Source organism: Pelecanus crispus, chromosome 5 (assembly GCF_030463565.1).
Source record: "Pelecanus crispus isolate bPelCri1 chromosome 5, bPelCri1.pri, whole genome shotgun sequence".
In the NCBI taxonomy this organism is placed as follows: Eukaryota; Metazoa; Chordata; class Aves; order Pelecaniformes; family Pelecanidae; genus Pelecanus; species Pelecanus crispus.
The window spans coordinates 1829222-1846781 of NC_134647.1; the positions used below are offsets into that span (position 1 = coordinate 1829222).

The following is a 17560-nucleotide window of genomic DNA, read 5'->3' on the forward strand; positions in this document are numbered from 1 at the left end:
CTCACGCTGGCACACCCCACGGCTAACGCCAGCCCAGAGAGAGGGACGGGTCCCGCTGGCCCATCCCGCCCGCAACACACGTGTCCCCGCGGGGAAGAACCGCCCGACTCCACCGCGATGCCGATGGCAAAGCAAGCCACAAGCTCCGCAAAACCACCCGGGAGCTCTTTGCCTCAAGCAGGTTAAAAAGCAACTCAAGAATGCCAGCACGCCCATTCCAGCCACTGGATCTGCCCGTAGCAGAGTCACGGCACATTCGACTCAGAATTATGACTGCCGCCGAGCAGCAAAACGAGGCAAATTGACATTTTATGAAGTTTAAAATAGGATAATTTAATACAGTTAAATTTTAAGACTATCAAAAGTGGAACCAACTGCTGAACCCACCAGCGCTAGGTCCCAATACACCGTATTTAAATTTATGACTTCCACTGGAGTAGCAAATAAGGGAGAATGCTGCCATATAAAGTCTAAACCAAGAGAATTTAACATGGTTAAATTATTCCTAAACCATGGAAGACTGACAAGTTTTTATTACAAAGGGCTCTTATCGCTTAATGGAGAAAGTCTTTTATGATTAAAGTTTTATTTGGTTTTCAGATATCACCATTACAGAAGGAATATTGTTCTTGTAATTCAACACATTCTGGAGAGCAGAATTATCTTGGTGCAAGAGCCTGCGATACAACTGAATTACCGGAAGAATTACACAGGGTGTCGTATTATGCACGTCTACGTGGTTTTGGCTTGAGTTTTCGTTGCTTTTTTGGGGGGTGGTTGGTGGGGATTTTGGGGGGTGGGTTTATTTAAATGTTGCTTGTCACAGTCCCTATCCACTTTTAATCGACCTCAGTGGAGCCAATACCTATCCTCAAGCACAGAATCTGACCTCCTGCCTGGCTCCGCAATGCAAACTTGGATCAAACACAGTTTCATCATTTCCAAGACAGCATCACCTCTGAGGTCCCGTAATGTTCAGTATAAAGAACTTGAGGGCTGTAGACTAAAGGCTACATGGTTGGAAAGTGCTATTTCCTAAATAAAATTCTACTATAAAATAAACACCAAATTGGCAAATCTAAGCAGCAGCATTCCACGGACTTCTAAAGTCAAGCGCACTGAAAAATTGCAATTCTGTAGAGACAAGCTATCACTACTGCAACCTTTAAATAGCCACACAAAGAAGAGCCATCCACTGTAAATAAACTGGGTTAATTTAATTCATTACTATCTTTAAGCACTCCTTGCTCTTCATAAATATCCTCAATATTCTGTCCTCATAATCTCCTTCATTTCCCTCATCTACCAGACAGCTCACATGCACATATACCCAGAGTAAAACCTGACCTACTTCTCAACCACTTTACAAGGCGCTTCTCCACGAGTACCTGGCTCCTCGGGAGTGTCTGGGGCAGCAAGCGCCAGCACACAGGTCCTGTGCGAGCTTGGATCTCCTGCCCCAAAGCACGTACTGATGAATTGCCACGGGAACCACACACTCTTGCCAGAGTCCTCGCACGATGACGGAAGGCAAACCCAGTGCACTGATGCTAGCTCGCCATTAGCCTTGCAGCGTGAGGGCCACGGCACTCCTCAACGCCGGCTGACACACCAGCGCTCAGGTATTTTATTTGGTTTTGTGCAAGGCAGGACTCGGTGCACTAACGAAACGAGTTGAATCAACTGCATAAAAGCATGATAAAATAAACCAGTAAGGAACACGAGCAAAGCAATCTAGAGATGTACCTCCCCATTACAAGCTTGCGCAAATGAATGCGGTGTCCTGCACACAAGAGGAGTTTTGTATCCCAGCCAGTTCCACTCTGTCCTAAGTGGGGCTCTGGATTTTAAAGGACCGATCCACGAAGAACTCGCTGCATGATAACGGCGTAATGTTCCTAAATGCTGCACCGAATATGTTTCCTAACAAGCATTCTGTGGAATAGACCCACATTTGCCATTTCCTATAGGAAAATCTAAACAAGCTAGAATCACTGTACAAAAGTGATTTATTTTGCCTAAAACTGGGAAAGAGAAAAAAAAGCGTCAAGTTTTCTCATTATTTTTGGTGTATTAAAAAAGAATGCAATGCAGCATTAACCTGATGCAGCCTTTGTACTATTCTAGTTTTTATACAAACTGTACACATTCTCATGTCTAAATGTTTTAAGTGCCCAGCTAAAATAATTAAAGCACTGCACTATAAAACAATCCACTTATAAAAGGCTGTGAAATTCCATCAAAAATGCATTAGAGATCTACTTTGTTTTGCAATAGGAAAAAAACAACAAAAAAATCCAAACACCAACAAAAACCAAACCCCAACGCATTCTGCTTCTGTACAAATGTTTTCACTGAAACGAAAACACCCCAAACCCTATTAAGCTCAAAACACTGGACCTAACAACCATTCTTTGAATCCAAGGAGTACTAACGAATCGACCTTTCACAGAGTGTGCAATACATTTCACTTCAGTTGTTTAAAAATATTATACATGGGTCACAGGAGGACGGGATAACAGCCACGAGAGTGCCTCTCCAAAATATATTTCCAATTTTATGATTTTTAAGGTAGTAAGAGGTACAGTAGCGTAAATTAGAGTAAAAATTCATTATTAAACTTAATCCAGTTCTTCACACGTGCCCACGCTAAGCACGGGCGCTCTCTGTGGGGTTTCCGAGAGGGCAAGAGCCGTGCGCTCCAGCATCCCTCGGAGAAACCGCACGTCCCCACATGCAACCCTGCACCCAGGGCGGCCCCTTCTGCTTCCGCCAGACCTACCTGCTCTGTAAGCTGCAGGAAAGGAATCTATCAGAGCAATTATTTTATGTGTTGGTGTCTCATGTATGAAAGTCTCAGGAGACTCGATAACATTTTACACATACTTTCCGGAAAAAAAAATCCAACATAGTTTTAATACTGAGGGTCCAAAGAACAAAGAAGTTTCTCGGCACACACCTGTCTAATTGTAGTTGGCAAATATTTACAAACAACAACTTTTAATTAGTTATGAAAAAAAAAAAAACCCCTCAATGTAGGTTTTCAGCCATTTCATCACTGCCTGTGTGGGTGGCTGGATACCAGGTGCCCACAGAATCCGCTCCGTCACTCCCTTCCTCAACTGGACAGGGGAGAGGAAACGCAACGAAAAGCTCGTGGGTCGAGATACGGACAGGGAGATCAGTCAGCAATTACCGTCACAGGCAAAACAGACTCGACTTGAGGAAAATCACTTTAATTTATTGCCAATCAAAACTGAGTAGGGTAATGAGAAATAAAACCAAACCTTAAAACGCCTTCCTCCTACCCCTCCCTTCTTCCCGGGCTCAACTTCACTCCCGATTTCTCTCCTTCCTCCCCCCAAGGGGTGCAGGGGGACGGGGAATGGGGGTTGGGGTCAGTTCATCACACGTCATCTCTGCCGCTCCTTCCTCCTCAGGGGAGGGCTCCTCACACTCCTCCCCTGCTCCACGAACTGCTCCAGCGTGGGTCCCCCCCGGGGTGCAGCCCCTCAGGAGCAGCCTGCTCCAGCGTGGGTCCCCGCGGGGTCCCCAGCCCTGCCACCAACCCTGCTCCAGCCTGGGCTCCTCCCCACGGGGCCACAGCTCCTGCCAGGAGCCTGCTCCAGCGCGGGCTTCCCCCGGGGTCCCAGCCTCCTCCGGGCACATCCCCTGCTCCGGTTGGGCTCCTCCCCGGGTGCGGGGGGATCTCTGCTCCCCGTGGGCCCCCATGGGTGCAGGGCACAGCTGCCTCGCCATGGGCCTGCACCGGGGCTGCAGGGGAATCTCTGCTCCGTGCCTGGAGCCCCTCCTGCCCTCCTCCTGCACTGCCCTTGGGGGCTGCAGAGCCATTCCTCTCATTCTCACTCCTCACTCCAGCTGCAATTTCCCCCCCCCCCCCCCCTTCTTAAATACATTACCCTAGATGCACTATCACGGTCACTGATGGGCTTGGCCTTGACCAGCGGTGGGTCCATCCGGCTGGCATTGGCTCTATTGGACACGGAGGAAGCTTCTGGCAGCTTCTCACAGAATCACAGAATGCTTTGGGTGGGCAGGGCCCTTCGGAGCCCACCCAGCCCAGCCCCTGCAGTGCCAGGGACAGCTTTAACCAGCCCAGGGTGCTCAGAGCCCCGTCCAGCCTGGCCTGGGATGGTGCCAGGGATGGGGCCTCCACCGCCTCTCTGGGCAACCTGGGCCAGCGCCTCACCACCCTCACTGTAAAACATTTCCTCCTTATAGCCAGTCTAAATCTATTCTTCTGTAGTTTAAACCCATCACCCCTCGTCCTGTCCCAACAGGCCTTGCTAAAAGCTTGCCCCCCCCTTCCTGCAGCCCCTCTCAGCACTGCCAGGCCGCACTCAGGCCTCCCCGCAGCCCCCTCCTCTCCAGGCTGAGCACCCCCAGCCCCCCCAGCCTGGCCCCGCAGCAGAGGGGCTCCGGCCCTCGGGGCATTTCTGTGGCCCCCTCTGGCCCCGCTCCAGCAGCTCCGTGTCCTGTGCTGAGGAAGCCACCCCTGTAGCCCCCCCTGCTACCAAAACCTTGCCACGCAAACCCTATCCACTGCCCAATGCCAAAACATGTTAGAAATTCAGTTTGACTAGAAAAAAAACAGATGCTAAGCATAAATGTAACTTTAAATTTCTGAAAGCAGAATGCTCCTTTACAAAACAAAATACACACCCTTTAACTACACACTAGCATTTCATACTTTAGAACATACTATAGCAAATGTATTCCTTCAGCATAGTATATCAAAATTTGTTGCTGACCATTGCAGTTTCACAACATAATCTGACAAGCTGCTGTTTAAATTAATATAAAATAACATGTCTCAGATTTTTTTTTTTGGTGTCTTATACTGCTGTAGTCAAAGTATACAAGTAGGCATTCTGTAGATAAAAATATTCTCCAGATGATGAGATCTAAAATTATCTAATGTTTAAGAGCAAGCTGTACAAACCACAGAAAAGGAAATTACTGAAATGCCAAGCCAAATTTTTCCAGGAATAATTCCACCAGTTTCAGGCAGCACATGGACAGCTTTCTACTAATTCCTGTCTCTCGTGGAAAAGAGGTGTAAAACACTGCAGCATACTCCCTCTTGGATAAGAAAACGCCCACAAGACACTAATTCCATTAACACAGTGCTAGGTTTATGTGTAAAGAAATTGAACACGCTTGTATTGATTGACAAAACCTTATTAAAAAGGGGAAAATGTTGTGAATTAGGCATCAGCTTTATACTTACTCCTACAAGCCTATAAACAAAGCTTTACTTATAACTGAACTCTATTTTTTAATTTGTACATTTAAGACTACTGGACTTGCCTACCAAATTTATACCATAATTCCTCTTAAAAGGTTTGTTAGCTGGTCAAATTTTTGTGAACTTTTATGTGAATACTACCTTTTCTTGATGAAAGGAGGACTGTAGTGCAACATTTTATCTCCGTGGTGAGGATTAGCGACAGTAATGAGGGAGGAACAAGGAACAGAAGACACATTAATGCGTGCACAAAAGAACGTACAATGCTTCTCTTCGGAGAACGACTTCTGCAAGGGTCTAAGGCACGCGTTCAGTTTTCACTTATTCTGCCAACGTGCTCCCATTTCCAAAGCACTACTTCAGATTTTTTTTGCACGTGGATCAGCTGTGGAGTGTGTAATTAACGGTGACTGGAGGGAGGAAAGGGCTATTTCTGTCACGGCTAATACCGGGCGTCCTGACAAGAGGATTCGATCCTGCCACCAAGATTCGAACAGGCCCAACGTGGACGTGAACTTACAGCGCCTCAAGCACGGAGGGAGAGGTGGAACTGCCCTGGGTCAGGTCAGAACAGAGCCTGTTGCAACAAAAAAACCTCAATTTCATTTAAATTCAAAAAAATTTAAATGGGAAGAGAAAGAAAGAGTGTTGGGCAGATACACTCGGCATTGTAAGTACAGAAAACTGAGCAATTTAGGAGTTAAATGCCTCCAATTTATTTCCAACTTTAATCAAGCCCTAACAATAAGTCATAAAATACAATGCAAAAAGATTAATTTCCACATTAAAAAATTATAGGCTTATATCATGCTTTAATTAAACCCAGCTAGTATTTATACTGAAAGAAGTTTCAGATAAGTCAAGAAAAACAGTTAGAAAAGAGACCAATATGCAAGATCTAATTAATGACAGCAGCTCCTCTGAGCACGTCTAAAATGAACTCATGCTCAGCCTGCACTCACCCATCCCCTCAGTGTGGGGGGTTAAAAAAAAGGAAGAACATAAACTTTCACAGTTGTAGGGTAATACTGAAAGCAGAGTGCAATGTACTGCTAACACACTCTACTTTTTTAAAAGCAATTCCACAAATTTAATAGAAAATGTGTTAAAAAAAAACTTTTAAGGTATGAACTGGGGGTTTTTGAGTATTATCTGCATTAACAGTGCTATGTGTATGTATAGGAATCAATGAAAACCAAAATACTTTTCTGTACCTTTGTAGATAATTTTTAAACAGATTGAATAAACTACTTAACTGATCTTTTATACATTTCATTTCGCTGTTTAACCTCAGAAAAGTTTTTAGCTATTTGGAATAAAACCCAATATGGAGGTGTCAAAAGTCATACCACTTTGAGACAGAAATTCTCTCTCACGCACTCTCATACCAGTGCCATACAACTTAGCCCTGAAATGCCTCCTAGTCCTCTCTCATTAAATGGTATGCCCTTTTTTAGCTAAATACTAAAAGGTAAACGACACCTTTCAGCCCCTAGTAGTTGCATATCAAAGGGCACAAAATAACAGATGGTATTATTAATCTCACTCATATGAACACATTTTTCTGCATGGCGACTCGATGGCAAGAACCCGTTTTGGTTTTTGTTTGTTTGTTTGAATACAGAGTAGAATCTCAAGGACAAGGAGGATGACATTGGAATGAATTTCCCTCTGATTCTCCAGCCTTTATTATGCAAATGAATGCTCACTTTAGCTTGTCAGATTTGGCAATCAAGGCCCTGGAGAATGTCTGTAGCTAAAAACTCTCATTACAGCATACACAAATGCTCTGCATGACATCTACCAAAAAAAGTCTCAAAGGATGGCATTCAGATATATAAACAATCATGGTTTTACAGTAGATATTATGATTTCTAATTATTATTCAAATTCCACACTGCGTTAACACTGATAAACACAATTTTAAAATATTTCTCAGTGATAAAACCAATTTCAAAAGTTTCCCCAAAATTCCCTACCATCCTGCTTCAGAAAAAAAATCAGCAGTCATAAAAATGGTGGCTTAAAGCTAGCACAAAACCCACTTCTCTTCCTTTGCAAAACAGAGAAGTTGCAGCATACAACAGCCTAACTCGACGTATCGCTTATTCTGTAATTCTCAGTAATTCTGATTTCTCCAGTGTTTTATTGTATTTCTTAAAACCTATACAGAACTCATTCAAGATGAAAAACTGCTCTGCGGCGCTGAAGTTTGAAACGGTAAGGAAGAGATTCAAATATACTGTGTAATTTGTAGAACAATTTAAAGATTTAAAATTGGATTAAGAAGGACTGATGGCAGTCTGAGCTTCACATTTGTAAGGCTCAATTCTTGCAAACAGACTTGTGTACACTGACACCATTTGTAGAGCTTTCCCGAAATCAATGAAGCTTCATTCACAGTCTGGAAGCGTGGCATCAATAACAAGAAAGGAGTCATAATTTTTAGACAATATCCACTATGAAAGCTTCTGATGACAGGAATACATGAGGTTTTCATGAATCCTTCTTAGTTTTCATAAAACTATTTTCTCCTGAGGTATCAATTGTCAATAAATTTTGCAAGCAAGTAAGTCTAAATGGTGACAGGTACTTTGCAAAAAGAAAAGGTATCGCCCAAGAAGAATTTCCAGTGATCTTATGATTCATCTGTTGAACATAAAAAGGAAAACAGAAAACGTAAAAACCTTCAAAACAGCTGGAAAGCATATTCTGCCATTGCCAAAGAAAAGACGACCTTTTAAAATTCTGGGTTTCTGCTAATCCTCATAAGAATGACTTGAAGTTTCTCAACACAGCTAGAAGACTGGCTTCTTTCTTCTGCCTTGCAATGCAAACAATTTACACATCTTGCTATCTGAATAACTGTGAGAAAAGTATTAGTTATAATGCAAAATCAAACCACTCCTATACTGCGCACGTGCACATGTATACGCCATGTCATCACAAGCATCCCCAGCCACTCGTCATTTCAAGCTGGCTGGCTCTCAAATGAAAATTAAGTGCAAAGTATCTATTTCTAGAAATGATGATACATTTGCCTATCTTGCATATTCAACTAGCAGTAAGATCATTTTCCTTCAAGTATTTTCAACTTTTTACAGGTTCCTGGGTTTGTATTTAAGATTTTATATTATACCTACATCATTAAAACCACTAATATTTATCGATCTATCAGGGATAGCAAATTGTCACCATTTACATGAAAACTATTTTTTCTTGTACTATCAGACATAAAAATCTAAGCTGTTAGTGGAAACATATATACATTTATTAAATATAGGCAGCCCCAAGGAGCAAGACACGTCTATGCCTACACTTCATTCATGAGCTCTGCCTTGACAAACCGCCTGGCGCCAAGATAAAGCAATGGAACAAAAACATGAAAAGCTTAACTAAAACCACAGAGGAACAGTGAAATAAGTTTAAAGGAATAACAAACAGTACAACCTGATAAGCTACACCTGCCAGCAGAGTTCAGACAAGCTCGGGCAGTCCTCTTACACACAGGGCACATGCCACCTGGAAAACTCCAAATAGGCTTCATGAGGCCAGCTGAAAAGCACTTGGATACCAGGGATAAGACTGTCAACGTGACACAGCTTTTACACTTCAAAACAGTGCGGAATATTCAAGAGAAAAAGCAGAGCCAAAACACGCAACAGTTTATACCCTTCTCGCTTAAAATCTGGAATGTAAAATTAACAATATTTTATTTGTACCTTCAGGATACAGGATAGACCCATGCAAGCTTTTCATACCAATAATTTACTTCCAAAACATCAACCAAAAAGCTAAAAAGGAATCATTATAAAAACCCGTAACGTGTCAGGGGGAAAAGAAAAGAAAAAAGGAAAAAAAAAAAAAAAAATCACATTTCAACAAATAATCCAGGGACTGACAACTGTAAGTTTCTAGATAGCTTTCAAATGCAGTCCTACCACATACTACACCAGAGTTAGCCAACTTTTGGCAGAAAGGGAGAACATGATCTCAATTATGTCACTACCATGTCATTTTTCTGTCAGCTACTACAGATGGGAAGTGCTTCTGACATTTTCCAATATTTCTGTGTTTACTGTCAACAAGCTAAGAGTGCAGTTTTCAATATCCAAAGAAGAATTCCCCTAGATATTTGTACACTGAAACTCAAATCACAGTTCAGCTCAGAAGACCGGACACAGCTAAGATACTACGGCAGGACCATGTGATACACAAAAATGCTGAAATACATTTTCATGCTGCAAACCTGAGTTTTTTTTAATTGTATCTACTTACTAGAAGCAGCACAGTGTGCTTCACACTTGTAAATACAAGTCAAAAAGTTTTCCTCAATAGCATCTCTAAGATTTTCACGTTGGTTTCTAATGCAACACTTGTTCAGATAGATAAATGCTGAAGAACGGAAGGTGTTATGAATGTCAGCAAAGTTTAACAAAGGTAATATCGTTCATTCCTACAAACCTTTGATTGACAGATTTTCCTATTATTTGGAAAGGTATCGTAGGTTTTACTTTATTTTAACCACCCAACTACTAACAATATTTCAAAACACCATATACATAAGCAATGACATCTTTTTCCCCTTGCCAAATTGTTACTAAAGTTCTTACACTAAGTTCTTAAGCAGTATAAAAGCAATAAAAAACCCCATAAACCTTTCTGGTCGTACCGAACCTCTCACTGGGTGGAAGGAAGGACAAGTGAGAGGGCAGCCTAGATTTCTGGTTTGAGCAACTTCCGTAAGTTAAACATGTGTACTCTGTAAGCAAATACATGTGATACTCTGTAAAGTGTAAGATACATATATATACATATGTATATAAGATACATAAGATACATATATATACACACAGTATATCTACACTGTAGAAGTTCACTCTTACATAATTATTCAGATTTTTTTCATTAAATATTTCTTCAGTTAAATACCAAATACTAAAAAAAAGTATCGCTACAGTGAGAAATATCTGTCAATTCACCCCCAGATGGAAGTCCAGTGTGCCAGAAGACATGACATTTTCTGGCTGGAGCTTGTACAGTCAAGCCAGTGAGCACAACATCTCTCAGTAAGAGAGCCTCCTTTTTTTTTTTTTCTTTTAAGTTTGCTATCAGAAAAAGATGTCTGCTATGCTACTTTTCCCTCAAGCCTCAGAAATGCTTCTTTCTTGAACTGTGTGATGAAGATCTATAAATAAACTTAATGTGTTGTCACAATATCCAAATCAGCACTTTAAATTTTATTTGTCAACAAATTTGTGACAAGATTTCAGTGCAATGTACATAGTCATCCATCCATCTATTAAATCCTTATGGTATGCTATTAAAAATATTTGCTACCATTGTTATTGCAGACAGTCCAATGCATACAGTAATCTGACAGATAAACATGTTGCTATGGAAACTACCAAAATGAATGCCTTATTTTCTAAACTTGGCCATAACCCCAAACTTTTATTACAGCATCCAAATGTTTCCTTCACTTGCTTTATATGATCATAACACAGACCTTTTCTCTTTAAAAAAAAAAAAAAAACAACACATAAATACATTACAGGATTTGAATAAATGAACCTTCCTCTTATACGGAGTTTTCTTCAAAATAGCACTTTAATACTGATTTCATGACAAATACTTTCTGTAGCACTTGAGAACATGCTAAACACAAAACCAAAAATCTGCATAAAATTATTAGACACCATTATTAGACACATTAGACACCAAAATAACATTAAAGATTTGTCGCCGCGTCACAAAAACCTAAAACACACATTGACATTGCAAAGCTGCATTAAAAGCATTATTTATGTTGCAAGGACAAGCACTTAAAATTACAGTGTCATCTCATTACTCAGATACACTCGTTTTAATTAATCACACTTTCTTTACAATTACCGTTTCAATCACAGCACATGCTCCCCGTTTTATTCAGAGAGCAATATTTTACTTCCCCCAAGCTCACTACATATTTGAGTCTTAATCGGGACAGAAAACTGCCAACGACTGTCTTCAAAGACAGCTTTCCAAACAGAAAACACTAAATTTAAACTAACACATTTGAATTTGAAATTAAAGATTAGAGGCTTTTCTGCAGTAAACTCCCTTTCCATTTCAAATTCCTTAACCGTGAACGAAGGAAAAACACTAAAACAAATGCACAAAACCCCTCTTTGACTCCAGGACGTGTTCTTCCCAACACGATGCCTGGAGACAAATTAAGATCTTCCCTCTCTCAACTGCTGCAGCAGGCACAACAAACCAAACACCCCCCTGGCATGAGAGAGAATCATACGATCCCCCAAGTTCCTAGGAGTATTTCAGATGATGGATGGATGCACATAGCCAAACAGATCGAAAGAGAGAAGGTCTCTCCATGTTTCACAGCCACGTTCCTCCTCCGTTCAACAGCAGCCTGACGAGAGAAGCTGCACCTTGGACTACGAGGGCTTTGCTGGCACACGCCGCCTGCTACCAGGCTGGTGAGCTTCTGGCCACCTCACAGCACCCAACCCAAAGGGACGGTGGTCTGAACTTGGTTCATAGGAAGGAGCTGCAATAGGGAGGAGGCTCCAGTAACCGTGAAACAGAGCTCTTGTGAGCATTCAGAATTACCCTAATGAGTGGAAAATTAAAATAAAGCTCAGTTGGTAAGATGCTAGGCTGTCAAATTGCCTTGCCCTCAAAACGGTCTGTAGCTGTTTCAGCACAGCAGCAAGACCCAGCGGGTGCCGTTTATCGGACAGTAACCCGCATCCGCATGACAATGCAACGTGGATGAGAAGTAGGGTCTTCTGGGACGGGCAGCTCTGCTGGGAGACTCTCACCGGTCACCTGCAGACACCCGCTTGTTCTTCCGAAAAGTGCTGGCCTTGCAATGTTTAGGCCATCTTATTAGACACGTTATGACGTCCTTGGTGGCAGCTGGCTGTATTATGATGTATGTAGGCAAATATCTACGGCTTCAGTCATACACACCATTTGTGGATTTGTTTCAAGATGTAAACCCCTTCTCTCAGCTTTTTAGGATTACACACTGAATATTCATTCAAAAGCACTTCATTTGTGTGTTCAGAGAACAAGACTTCCAGGGTTAATAAGAACGTGTTTACAATCACAAAATTGCTGAAAGACAACGGAAGCAGTAAAGAGAAAGCTAAGCCATTTTTTAAATTAAAGGACTATGGCTTCAGCTTTTACATACCATGCCTTCTTCACAAGATCCCTTCTAACCTCGCAGCTTGGAATTTAATAACGTTCCAGTATGGTTTAAACATCTCCTTCATTGTAAGCTCATTGTGCTGAGTAAACCTAGTTTGCACATAAAGAAAGACTTCTGCTTTTAATAAAAATAAGACTGTTTCTTCAAGCAGACCTGAAAGCATCCCGTCCTGCCAGTAGCAAGTATTGTACATTTCAGAAGAACCATCTGCTAGGAATATCAGCTTGAACGCGATTAGTTCACAACATGAGAAAGACTGCCTTTGCAATCCCTTCCTTGGGCGGCTACCTTTCTGCTTATCTGTCATTTCACCCATTCACTCCCACATGCTCTAAACGAGACTAGATACCTTCCCCCCACGCAGACCTTGAGAACCAGCTTCTCCTTAAGGAACAGACCCGTCCTTGAGCAAGATTTAAAACAGAGCTGTCATTAATACTAGCACTGAACGTGACCGAGTTGTACAATTCGTAGCTGGAAGCCAAACAAGAAACACATACTGCACACACACGGAGCATTAGAGCCCAAGACGAGTTGGAACATCTGATAAACCAAGCGCTATTTTCTCCTGTGTGATGCTGAATCCACAACCAGCTCAGGCTGCAGTTAAGGGTCCTTCAAGGGGCAATACAATACACCGTGAAAAATCACAAACTTCAGAAACTAAGCGATGGCTGCGCTGTGCCTCCCATCAGTTTACTCAGCGCCACATTCCTGAAGTCCTCATGCACACACCCTACTCCTCTGTCACCTCCTCAAGGTTTACCAGACAGTGCTGCCCAAGCAACCCTGCGTTAGGCACCAGGAGGTACGTTCAAACACCTACACTGAAACATCAGGAGAAAGCAGCAGTGTCACGACTCAACCCTCTGGATGTGGACCCTACGCGAAGGGGAAGCAGAACTGCTGGCCTACTGATAGGACGGTTTCACACTTTCTGCATATGCGCCACTGATAAACAGAGGCTGCTGAAAAGCTGCCCAATATTAGTTTTCTTCCAAAGTAGGAAGCAAGTTTAAGAAATAAGTGTTGTTTCTTTCAGCAGCGGCACAAAAATAGATGCAAGTAAAGATGACTTGACTGAAAGCCAGCTCGGGGTTGATTAGGATAACGCTTGCAAGTTGTTAAGCAATACCACTAACCCAGCTCAGTGACAGCTCATTTTTATAACACTCAGCTTTTATACTTGTCACTTGTACGCTTACAGCTGTACAGCGAGGCATCAGAGGGACATTTCTGACAGCTGCATCCCAGTCTACGGACTGTCACTGCTTACAATTCAACATCTACAGTAAAGTTGTCTCTATGAATCATTTAGAATGCAATAATTACGACTGAAAAGGCATGGAAAGTTTACCTCTTCCACCTCTAAACGCACCATTCTACATAAGCAGAATCCTTCCTCTCTAATTAATGACGAGGGTGATGGATTAAGTGACTTCAAATACTGGATTACCATGTCCCATTTAAATTTCTATTAGTATATTGATTCTTGCTGTGTCTTTTTTAATATCCTCGTGGAAATACTCTAATTATGTTGCTTCTTATGTTTACAGATAGTCTGCATTCTCAATTAGAGGAGGCATTCAGAGACTGACAAATACACTATTATTAAAGACAAAGGTGATGGTACCCATGCAGGTACTTTGCAGCAAAAAGGCAGTGCTACACTTCACTTCCATCGTAATAGCTCATGGCACTTACTGTAGAGAGGTTTTAGTAGTCTGCTAGATTGGAAGCTACAGAAGTTTAAAAAAACATTTCTTATTACTCCACCAGAACACACATAGTTTCAGCAGAAGTAAGTGAAGACATTTTGCTAAATCTCCCTAACAATGCGAAAAATTACTCTGGATTTTTTTTATTTTCAAATATGCATACTGACGTGGCAATACATATTACTATGTAATATAACAAGAAATATTTAAGACATTGAAAAAACCCCAGAAGTCAGACAAATTAACTTCTAATTTAGTGGACTGGAATACAAGTTTCATTCCAGAGCACATACACCTATTTGAAACACTCTGCACAGTATTTCAAGTCTGCGGGTACACTAACACAAACCCTGCAAACTACGTACTAAGTTAGCAAACCACCAATTATAACTGCCAGTGAGAAAAAGTGGGTTTGTCGCCATTATTTATGCAAGTCTTTGTTTAGTAGATGAGGGCTGTTAATTCACTAATCAATGTTTTCCTAAACCCAAAATCTTTTAAATGAGAATGTTCAGTTATTCTTGTTTACTGGAATTGTGGTCATTTAAGTCCATATGTCACCAAGGAGAGAAGAGGCATCACTGAAGGATATGTTTTTAAGTTCTACAGTATTGGGGTTTTTTTTCCCTTCCTCCCTTTTAAACAACTGACCAAAAACTTAAGGATGAAGTAGATTAACTCTGCTTTTTCTCATTATGTTTCTTTGTGGCAGAAGCCTTCTAGACTTTCAGTAATGTCACAGAAGAGACATGCAATCAAATTCCAATAAAACCATGCTAGTGTCCCCAGACATTACATACACTTTCATAACTTCGTAAAAAGTATTATAATCAAATACTCTTCCGGGATCACGAGGAATATGCATAGTATAGTAACAGACTCAGTATTTCTTTTACCAGGTTTGAGAGTAGAAATAGTGTTATATTTTCAATATAACCTGCTTCTCAAAACTGAGAGCAAGAAGAAGCTGTGTTGCTTTTAGAATTTCTGTGCAGAAGCCTCCTCTCTTTATAACGGGCACAGCACATAGAATTCAGTAAGTGGAATGTAAAAATAAAAAAGCCATTTCAAGTAGTCAGATGCAACAGCATACCTCAACATGAAAGGCCAATATTGCATAGTATTGTGCTGACAAAAAGGTGTCAAAAATGTGAATTCATACTTGCAAGTTCCAGACGTCTTCATTTAAATTTGAGTGGTGGTAGCAGGGACATGTGCTTATGTATTTTCTGTTAGCCTAGACTGACTTAAAAGTTGTTAATGTTCAAACAAAATCTATCATTCTAATATTTCGTATTTTTCTTTACAAATTATCCAGTTACGTAGCAAAAAAATGCAACCAATTAAAGATATTTCACAAGATGTAATCAATTTTGAGAAAATTCCAATGCATACTTCAAAAACAATCTATGATCACTTTTCTGCAGCTGACAGTATAGGTAAAATGGGTTGTTTTATTCATGATATGCCAGATTCTTGCCTAATATTTGTTTAAAAATACAGTAATTCAATTACACAGGAAAAAAATTACAACAAGCAATATCCTTTTTGTTTGGAAAAATAACTGGGTTTTTTTTTATTATTTTTAATATCGTGTAGCTATTTATATGATTGGAAGGTCAAAGTGAAGTCTTCCAAATACATTTTGAGTAAGGACTGCCATGTGACAAACCCATCACTGAATGGTATTTTCATTTCAAATTACTGGAAAGTTATCAACTCAACTGACCCATAACCCCAAAGTGGTTTTAAAAGGATGACCATGTTTTATCCTGTGGACACAACTGAGGATCAGTGATTTAACATACATATGTATTTATGATGAGAGCCTCAGACACAATTTTTGTCTATTGTCAACAGTAAATGTTACAAAAGCAGCTGCACTAGTCGTAATTAATCTTGTTTCAATCCTATTAGAGATTCAAAGTATCTTCCTTCTTCCATATGCTGAACCTAAACTCCTTAAGAACAGGATGTTAATTTACAAGGAAAAACAAACACCTGTATTTCATAAATTTCTACTCCCTCTTCTTCTTGTGAATTTCCCATAGATTTACAGTCTTAACTGCATTTGGGAGTCAACATTACAGCTTACTTTCAAGTTCATTGCAAGTACTAAATCACTGCTTGCGTCTTTTGGATGCACAGAAGCACACGATCCGTCCTGTGAATGACTGCTCTGGAAGCTATGAACTTGAAAACTCGTAGCTTCTGTCAAGGTTCAGTTTTCATGAACTCCCCTTTAGCAAATTACATTGCTAAAAATATTTGGAGTGAGACGAGAATCTCTGCTTCCATCTGCATTCAAGACTTGATCCTAATGTTTTTATATGGTAGAAAGAATCTATCTTTTAAAACAATTTTTTCAGCCAGAGTTAAGATTTTAAAAGCAAGCTTACAAGTACGCATCTTCCACAAATGAAAAAAGAATCATAGAGCATCAATTCTCTTGTAGGTCAAATGACTTCCGATAAAAGAGGTTCTTAATATGTTTACTTCAGTTTTCTCTTCCACGTATCGGAGACATTTTATATTAGTTTCGCTGAAGAAAACACACAAGACTTGGGCTTCGTTATGGCAAAGGTCAAACACTAAGATAACAGAAACTAATTCAGAAACCACTAAAGCACTATAGAAACAAAGTACTTCAGATCCTGGCGTTTCGTCTGTTTGAATTGGAAAAATAATTTAAGACAGTACAGAGAACATAGCAGGCCAAATTCTTCTTCTTCAAAAAAAAAAAAAATCTATGACCTTCAAAGATAGCTTAGACTTGGCACTTACCCCTCAGAGCAGGCAGCAGAGACCTCTCTTTCTTGTCATCACATTTATTACATTCACTAAAGTACAGAAGTAAAAAGACGTCCACAAGCACCCACATGAGAGAAGTGGCTAAAACCACCTTGCAGTAGACAAATCTCCTCATTGCTTTACTTGGTTTCTAGCTCAAATGCTGAGGAAAGACAGCAGTCGCTGAGATGTATCAAACTCCCACAGTTAAAATCCAACATGGAAGCAGAGACAAGCATCCCACTGCAAGCAAAGAAAAAAAAAGATGTCTGAATTAGCTAACAAGTACACACAGTTTGAACTGAAAAACATATAGGAAAGTGCAGTGTGGAGATGTTTAAAGTATCTGTTTCTCTCCATACCTGCAGGTACTTTTTGTTTTCTACCACCCTTCTATGAATGCCAACCATTTTGACTTGCATATGTCACGGACAGTCTACGTAACTTGCCTTCATTTAGAAACACACATAATATATATATCCCTTTCATGCAGTGTAACAAGTTTTCATAAAGATGACACAAAAAGACAAGAAAGCAGTGTTAACAGACTGTTCTGATAAACAT

The 17560-nt window shown here is 40.6% G+C and overlaps 1 protein-coding gene across 1 annotated transcript in view; it reads right to left on the minus strand.

Annotated features, from left to right (window-relative positions):
- GALNT13 (polypeptide N-acetylgalactosaminyltransferase 13) overlaps window positions 1-17132 on the minus strand; it is a 152943-nt gene extending 135811 nt beyond the window's left edge. Inside the window, 1 exon segment of the mRNA XM_075710501.1 lies at window positions 16991-17132. Within this exon segment, the coding sequence (XP_075566616.1) occupies window positions 16991-17132 (142 nt within the window).
- Between the last annotated feature and the right edge of the window lie 428 nt (window positions 17133-17560).